The sequence below is a fragment of the Poecilia formosa genome, unplaced genomic scaffold, assembly GCF_000485575.1.
Source record: "Poecilia formosa unplaced genomic scaffold, Poecilia_formosa-5.1.2 Scaffold281, whole genome shotgun sequence".
NCBI classification, from domain to species: domain Eukaryota; kingdom Metazoa; phylum Chordata; class Actinopteri; order Cyprinodontiformes; family Poeciliidae; genus Poecilia; species Poecilia formosa.
The window spans coordinates 594,678-603,778 of NW_006800220.1; the positions used below are offsets into that span (position 1 = coordinate 594,678).

Below are 9,101 nucleotides of genomic sequence, written 5' to 3' on the forward strand. Positions count from 1 at the left end.
CCATGGTTTAGTAGTTTAAAATACTGTTTCTCAAAGTGGGGGCCGTACATTTTCAGATTGTCTGCCAGTCAAATTCATCAAGCTGCTTTGCTAATCAAGCTAGCTTAGCAAGCAAGAAATGGAAAACGTTTCTGACGAGAATAAGACCAAAGGAACCGTCCAGCAGTTCAGCTGTGGACAGGAAACCCATCATAAGAGCTGAGTAAATTAAATTATTAGAAAATATGACCTATTTTAATCAAAAGAGAGAATTGGGATGAAAAATTGCATTATTTGGTAATAAAGTCATATTGTATTATGTAGCAGCCAGCAAACACCTGGTGGAACGGATTTGCTTATCATATGAATTACTTCACATAACGGTTGAAAACGGCATAATGAGAAGTACTGTTATGATGAGGTGCTCAAGTGTCGGAAAGAGTAGGAGTAAAAATAACCCTACAAAGCAATATCTCCCAATGGGCAGTTAGCAGCAGCAGTTAGCAGCGGCTACCATTTCTAACATTAAACACAGCTAAATCGGACTACATTAATAATGATAACAGTTAAAAACGTATGCAAAACTTAGCAAAATTACTCTTGAAACACTGTGTATTATTAAATTTGTCTAATTTATATGTAAAAATATAATATTTGTATGAAAATACAGAGCTGATTCTAACACGCACCATAGAGAACGGCAGCAGAAAAAGGGGGCGGAGCTCTCAGTTACTGGTTGCTATGGTAACCACCTACCGTAAAAAGCAGCGTATCGCAATAAATATCTGGAGAAACGACTTGATTACTAAATGAAATAAATACAAAGAATAAATACATTTGAACAAACTTCACAAATATAATATTGTTAAAATAATTATAACTACATGATTATGCTATAAAATGGCCTGTATGTGCCTAGAAAATGCAAGCTAACTTCTTGTGTCGTTGCAGGTAAGTCGAGTTAGCATTGAGCTATCAGGGTATCTGCTAATATTCTTATTAAGTTCTGACTGAAGGTTGTTTTTTTCTAATATAAACTCCTTCTGCCCAAGTGAAGCTCCACAAATAGTTTCTGATAAAGCCAAGCTGTGAAAGATCCACCATCATAGAAGCTAGCTAGCTCTTATTTTCTTTCATTTTCAAGTTTTTAAAAAAATAAAATCATTCCTATAATTAGCCCACAAGCCGTCTATTGAGCCATATTTTCTAAGTGACTTGGTCCTTCCTGCCTTACACATTTAAAACATGACATCAACACAGCTCACACGCAGTAATCCCATTCTATATCCCACAAAGCTGCTTTGATACCAACACATACTTAAAGGCGTGCTAAGTAAGGGAAAACACCAGCGGCCCTGTCATTTTGGGCGAAGCCGCAGCAGATGACAGTCGGCTTTAATGAGTGTTTGTGGCCAGGCCTACATGTGTGTTTCTACTCACCAGAACACAATTGGTGAAGTCAGGTGCAAACATCAGCATTTTGCTCATTTCTTTGTCACAGAGGTGTAAACACAGATTGACAACATGTGACTTTGCCTTTACAGACTAAACTCTCCCTGAAGATCCAACTCTGACTTAAACCTCTCAAAGCTGCGTTTTAGGTCATGGAGACAGAGGACCCACACTGTAAAACATTAGAAGTTGGTTTAACTTGAAAATGAAAGCCAACCTGGTGCCTGGAAAATGCTCATAAATTAAAGTCCATGAAGTTGATTTAACAAGAGATAAGTTGTCTAAACAATGTCACGATATGCAATAAAATCTGCCCTGATTTTCCTGTTATTTTACCCACAAAATCACGTTTAAATAAATACTTATTTTACTTTAGAATAATTTAATTTCTTGTTTCAAACCACATGAACCAAATTTCTGATCTGATGATGAATTTTATGAAACATCCCAATGAATTCAGCTCAGAAACATTTAGTGTGAACAGAACAAGAGTCAGATCAACGTAACACACTTCCATCTCAGGGTACAAAAACACGCCGCTAAGCATTCTGGGAAATAGTTCCCACTTCTGTCTGTTTCTTCTTTCAGTTTTTTAAGTGCTAACCTAAAAACGCTGTTTATTCAACTCTTAATAAAAAATTAACACAACTTACTGCTGTAAGTTTAACTTTCACAAACTCACATTTAGGTTCACAATCTAAAACTTGCTCAATTTATTTGACTTAAAGAGTAGAAGATAGTAGAAACAACTGAATGCGGCTGAAATGTTTTACAGTGTGAAGGAGGGACAGAAAGATGAGGTCAGGTAGGAGGACTATAAAAGTTCTGCTTAACTTCAGCAAAACAAGAGCTTAACCGAAGTCTGCAGTCCTGATGCAGAAGATGTGGGATGCACCGAAACCGTTTGGTCAAGAATTTGACTAAAACAGCAACATGTGTGCGTAAGGTAAACACCGATGGGAATTTAAATCGTTATTTGGGGATTACTCCCATTATGACTCTGCAACTTTTCCTCTTAAATTCAGGCGGGGATTTTTCAGAGGAAGCAGCGTTTTGTGAGTCAACATGATGTGGACGACGTTGGGATGTTTCTGCCTCCTCTGCTGCATCTGCTTGACCGAGTCCCAGCAGCTCAAGTTTGTTGTTGCTGTAAGTGAAACCATTGAAATCCTCAGCCATGACATACGTTTTCTTTTTTTCTCCAGTAATACATCACACACAAGATGTTTGCATAGTGCTTCTGATAGCATTTGTTTGTTGAACGCCATGATTTTAACATAATCTGACAGCCTGCTTTGATTTGCATTGTTGCTGATTACGCTGCCGTTTTCTGCCCAGTGAGTATTATTTTATTTACACTTTTATCACAAAGGATTACTGTGAGCCTCGCCTCAGACAGCGGCAAGCATATCTCTCCCAGACACTGCGGCTTTGTTCATAAACCTCTTTATGTAACACTCCAGCACACAGTTGAATTACTTAAGGAGACGCTACACACAAAAAAGTCATGTATCCTTTTCAAGCAGTAGACAGATTTTAAAATAATGTTTTTTATTTTAATTCATAAAATTATGTTGCTCTTAGAATAATCAAATCCCCCAAATTATCTGAAAAATAAGTTCTTATCTTCCCGTAAGCTACATATTTTAGATTGTTTTATACAGCATAATTTAAATTAATAACAGAATTAACAAAATATTTTCCAAGAGATGAGAGATAACACTCCAGGTGTGCAGAAACAGTCGGAGCGAGCGGCGCTGGCCGTATGTATGCCGATAAACTCCAGGAGAGGTTAGGCTGTAAGACACCAGCTGAGAAACAAGCGCATGGACATGAAAAGCATGTCCAGTAAATAAAATACCTGCGTCCCACTTCTCCACCACTTCCCCAGTAAAAGCAAAGCCATGTAGGACATGCTCTCAAGAACACGAAGGTGAACTGACAAAAGCAGGAAGGGTGTGACGGCTGCAGAAGCCACTGAGAGGACGACAGCATTCAAGGTTTCACTGTAAATCATCCATTTCTTTAATAAATTCACTCCAGAACCTGTGAGGTCATACATGACCTTACAATATTTAACTCATACGTAATTACTTAGTACAGCTTTTTTTTTTTTTTTTTTACATTTGGTTGTGACGTTTAAAATTGTATTCTTTTGGCTCTTAAATGAGCAAATTTTTATTTTCTGCAAAAACATCAAGACTTACCAAATATTTTTAGTTTTGTTTCTAGTGCAAATATCTTATTATACTTAAAATAAGACTGAGTTAACCTACAGATAACCTTCAGCAAGATAAAGGAGCTTGTTTTAACCCAACAGTTCCTTTATATTAATAAAGAACTACTAGTTCCACTGGCAGATAAATTTACTTAAAACAAGAGAATTTCCCCATTTTATAAGTGAAATAATCTGCCAGTGGAACTAGAACTGGGTTGCTAGGCGACAGAATGGGCTTGCCTGGGGTTGCTAGGTAACGGCGCCAATGGAACTGGAACTTTTTGATAAATATCAAGGAATTATTTACTTAAAACAAGCCTCTTTACCCAGCTGAAAGGTTAGTTTTGTCTTAAATCAAGTGTACTAACATATTTCGACTCAAAAGAAAACTGAAAATACTTAAGATTTGGTGTTTTTGCAGTGTCAATCCTACAGGTTCTGTTTGTTTGAGGTCTATAGACACTTAAAAAAAAAACAAGTTAATGTGTGTTTGGTGTGAACAGGAGCGAATCAAATGTTTTCATAATCCAGTGAAATGTAACTCTGGGTTAAATCGCTCCTCACAAAGGTGATTCTGCACTGTAAAACATTTGAGCTGCATTTAGCTACTATCTTCTGCTCTTTAAGTCAAATAAATTTAGTGAGTTTTAGATTTTTAACCTAAAGCTTTGAGTTTGTGAAAGATAAACTTACAGCCGTAAGTTGTATTAACTTTTTATTAAGAGTTGAATAAACAGAGTTTTTAGGTTAACACTTAAAAAACTGAAAGAAGAAAAAGACAGAAGTGGGAACTATTTCCCAGAATGCTTAGCGGCGTGTTTCTGTCTCCTGAGATGGAAGTGTGTTACGTTGATCTGATTCTTGTTCTGTTCACACTAAATGTTTCTGAGCTGAATTCATTCAGATGTTTCATAAAATTCATCATCAGATCAGAAATTTGGTTCATGTGATTTGAAACAAGAATTTAAATTATTCTACAGTAAAATAAGTTGTTATTTTAACTTCATATTGTGAGTAAAATAACAGAGAAATCAGTGCAGATTTTATTGCATATTGTGATTTAATTTGGTTTAAATTGCAGCATTAAGTTAAAACTCACAAGTCAAGATTAATGAACTTAAAAACAAAGTTTAGACAACTTGTCTCTTGTTGTTAAATCAACTTCATGAACTTTAATTTCTGAGTTAAAACCAAAACTATTTTCTTGTTGACTTAAATTTCATTTTCCAGCCAGCAGGTGGACTTTCATTTTCAAGTTAAACCACCTTCTGATGTTTTACAGTGTGCAGGTTAATAACACTATGACTCGTCTGCCTGCGCCTCAAATCCGGCCTGATCTGTTTCTAATCACCACTTTCTGTCTCAGGCAGAGTTTCTCCTTTAGCTAGAGGGCGTGATGAGCGCAGCAGCAGCAGCACTGCGCCTGAATTCATGCAATATAATCTGTTCTGACTTTTAAGGTGTTCCGACACGGCGATCGATCGCCTATTGAGTCATACCCCAGGGATCCACATGGGGAGGAAGTCTGGGCTCAGGGCTTCGGACAGCTCACCGAGGTACATGTTGTTTCTTTCTGACAAAACTTCCAGTGTTTAGGAGCATGAAGGCTAAAACTGGAACAAACCACAGAAAGGATCTCACAGAATGAAACCTCGAGCAGAAAGCATTCAGTAAATATTCCAGAAGTGAGCCAACATTAAATTAATTAAATTCTCCCAATTTAATTATAAATGACAATAACTTGTTAAATGTTTATCATGTTAGTTGCCTCACAGAGCTCCATGCCTTCCCCGCTCTGCTCCTTCAGACTAGCCAGCAGCAACCAGCAAACATCTGGTTCATACAAACTATGTCTCAGTTCAACGCTCCTAGTTACAGTTATTAACAGCATAATGGAGAAACATTGTAGTGATGATTTCTGAAGGGAGAGTGTCGGAAAGAGCGCAACCTTCTTAAAGAGACAGAGGCCATTTTCAAGACATCAAATTTCAAAGCTAATTTTCTTCTAAGTTTGATATATGCAGCATTTTTTTAATAACTGAAAGTAAAACAGCACTAAGTGCCTGGAAAATACATAATATCTGCCCCTTTAAGCAGGAAACATCACCAAACAGACGGATTTGTCTTTTTTTGAGAGTGAAAAGTCTTTCAGCTTAAAACATTTTAGAAAACTGACTGTCACTCTTTCACTTTCTCTGGTGTCTTATTAGAAACTGCGACGTCTTTTTGTGCTTTTCAAAACATTAGATTTTTAACTTTTACCTTAACTTAAGGTCAAAGTTGAGATTATCAAACTACTATTTAACAGAGAAAGATGGTTGATGAACTTTAAGTAACACAAAAACAAAATATTTAAACAGAAATCAACAAATATTTCATTTCTTAATCAGCTGGGAGGCAAAGCTGGTTGTCTCTGTTCACAAAGATCAGAGTCGCCACTTAAAAATGTCATTTTACTGATACATTTCTCAGGTTTTTCTCTTTGACTTTTCGCTCCACTTCACTGTCAGGTTGATGAAATTCAGCTGAGCAGTTCTGCACCAGCATAGAGACGAACGATTAAACATTAACAAACCTGCTATTGTTCGCGCATGCTTTCTGAAACATGTATTGTGTTTTCATGTCTTTTTCTATTTTTAAATGCTTTGTTTAATGTTCAGTAGTTCAATGTGACACAGCTGCTAACGTTTAAATCCGACCATATAAAGTTAAATGACAACAAATTACAGACCGGTTTACAGATTAACAGGAACAGAATTAATGGAAACTTACTGCAGATTATAACTTCATACTGTTTCAAACAAACTAATATAATAAAATAATTTCCTGGGGTTTGGAGGATTTATACTCCCTAAGCCACAAATTTAATATTTTTATTATGACAAAAACACAATAAGGGGGAAGAAAGATGACAGTTTTTAGATTGTTGACAAATAAATGCATAGAAGTGGGAACCATATGTTGGTTTTATGTTTTCTTAGACCAGCAGCATTTAAATTCAGATTAAATCACACACTCTGTTTGCTAATGAAGGGATTTATGATGGCAGATTGAAAAATCAGGGCCTCGGGGTCAAAGGTCATTCACACACCAGTAAGTCCTGCAGAAACACACATTTAAGTCCAGTTGGTTTTCAGAGGTTTGTGGAGCAGAGAAAATATCCAAATACTCAAATAAGAGAAGCTATAGTAACAAATAGACGTCCAAGAAATGACTAAAGTAAGAGACAAAAAGTATTTGGTTAAAATGTCTACCCAAGTAACTGATCAAATGATCAATCATTAATATTTAAAAATTACATCATGACACAGACCAAAATATAAAGTTAGGTGGAAATTTAAAAGACAAAATCAGGCAAAAGAAATTGTTTTCCAAATCAGTTTCTTTCAATAAAAACTGCAGGTTTGTGTCTGTTTCCTGGATCTTTGGTTAAAACTTGTTTTTCATTCAGTAGGTAGAAAATCCAGAAATTTAACTCAAGTAAAAGTAGAGACACTTCATAATAAAATGACTGAAGTAAAAGTAAAAAGTACAAAATCCTGAAGAGACGTTCAGGGTGCAGGTTTTCCACATGAACCTCCTGTTTGCTTCCCTTGCAGCTCGGCATGAAGCAGCAGTTTGAGCTGGGCGGATTTCTACGCAGGCGCTATGGAAACTTCCTCAGTGAGGAATACAACAGCAAAGAGGTGTGTGATTCCTCACATCCATCTGAAAATCGCAGCTTGTTTTTTTAAAGCTCCGCTCTAATATCTGGATTCCCATGTACGACGCTGCCGCTGCTGCAACATGCGTCAAGTTATGCGTGTCTTTGCCGCCTGCGCTGCATGCAGTAATTTAGTGAGGATGACACATTGTGGTCGTATCGCTGCCGTGGCCTTGTTATGTGCTGAATGGGGGGGATAAGGCAGCCCAGGGCGCCACGGTTTGTACTGTATACACTTGGCAGCATGTCGGGCTGAGAGGGGCTGCAGGCTCAGCAGACTGTCATCATCAGGGCATGATTTCTGCTCCCACTCCCTCTTATTGTCTCCAAACTCTCTCCTTCCTCCCAGCCTCCTTCTCCTGGTAACATGTAATTAATATGAAAATACCAGCTCTTCTCGGTACCTGTCGTTGGTAATTTGCATCCGAGTCGCTGTCAGCTTGTACCAAACATTCCCCCTGTGCTGCCACGTCTGCTTTAATTTCATAAAACAGGGGAAAAGGAGGATTTTTGGCGTCACAGAAGCATCTGAGCTTATCAGAGGGATTTACTGTGTACAAAAACCTGACACAGAGTGACAGAGGGATGGAGACGAGCAAAGGCTGGTGTCAGAGGAGATCACAGCCAGCCGGATCTCCCACCTTCCTCCTTCCCGCATTTTTTCAAATCCTTCCCTTCACTTGATGGTTCAGCTGACCCACATAAAGCAGCGCAGAGATTGTGCCTTGAAGTTCATGTTTTTATTGGACAATGACAGAAATATTATCAAAGTGATGTTTTTAAAACTTGTAGTTGTGGTGTAATGTGCTATAAAAAACGGTTCTTCCTTTTCCAAATCATGTAAAACCCCAGAATGTGTCTGATTCCTACGACGGCGTGTTAGGGAATCTGTAGTTGGAAAAAAATGGAGCAGTGAATTTAGAATTTTTAAAATTAAACTCAGACATTTTCTAGTGAAAACAAGAAAATTTCTGAATCCAAAAAGTTGAAAACTTGTGAGAAAAAAACTGATGAATCTTAGATATTTTCTACTGTACCTTCAGAATTTTTGACTTTAGAAATTTTCAAGACACAAGAAAGGTTCAAGACACTTTCTGAGATCAATCTCAAATTTTCTAGTTTTTTTCTAGAATTTTTTTTACTTTTCAGGATCAGAAATTTCTGAGCTATTTTCTAGGAAATGAATCTTGATATTTCTGAGGTTTTTTGTTGCATTTTTTTAACTTTCGGAGCTAAAAAAATTCTAGAAAATTTCTCAAATTTATCTACAAATTTCTGAGTTCTTTTCTAAAAGATTTTTGACTTTTGAAGCTCAGAAATGTCCAAGTTTTTTCCAGAAAGTTTCTGAGATTAATCTCAAAATTTTCATGCAAATCTTTGACTTTTCGAAATCAGAAATTTCAACGTTATTTTCTAGGAAATTGTCAAATTTCAGATTTTGTTGTTTGTTTATTTTTTTTGTGCAAATTTTCAAGATTTGGAGATAAAATATCTTTGTTTTTTTCTGAAATTAATCGAAAAATTTCTGAGGTTTTTGGGGAAAATTTACTTTTTTTTCAATCTACAGATAGAAATACGACAGTACTAATACGCCGTCGTATTCCGTCACATGTGCCGCTCTTTAACGTCGTGTTCCCTCCGTGTTTCCTCCATGTTTCCTCTGTGTTTTCTCCATGTTTCCTCTGTGTTTCCTCCATGTTTCCTCTGTGTTTTCTCCATGTTTCCTCTGTGTTTCCTCCAGCTTTATGT

The 9,101-nt window shown here is 36.9% G+C and overlaps 1 protein-coding gene across 1 annotated transcript in view; it reads left to right on the forward strand.

Moving 5' to 3' along the window:
* Nucleotides 1-813: 813 nt before the first annotated feature.
* LOC103151427 (testicular acid phosphatase homolog) overlaps nucleotides 814-9,101 on the forward strand; it is a 16,747-nt gene continuing 8,459 nt past the window's right edge. The window contains exons 1-5 of the mRNA XM_007571475.2: nucleotides 814-930; nucleotides 2,207-2,377; nucleotides 2,457-2,580; nucleotides 5,110-5,205; nucleotides 7,249-7,335. Of these exons, the coding sequence (XP_007571537.1) occupies nucleotides 2,497-2,580; nucleotides 5,110-5,205; nucleotides 7,249-7,335 (267 nt within the window). The 5' untranslated portion in view covers nucleotides 814-930; nucleotides 2,207-2,377; nucleotides 2,457-2,496. The remainder of the gene's footprint in view (nucleotides 931-2,206; nucleotides 2,378-2,456; nucleotides 2,581-5,109; nucleotides 5,206-7,248; nucleotides 7,336-9,101) is intronic.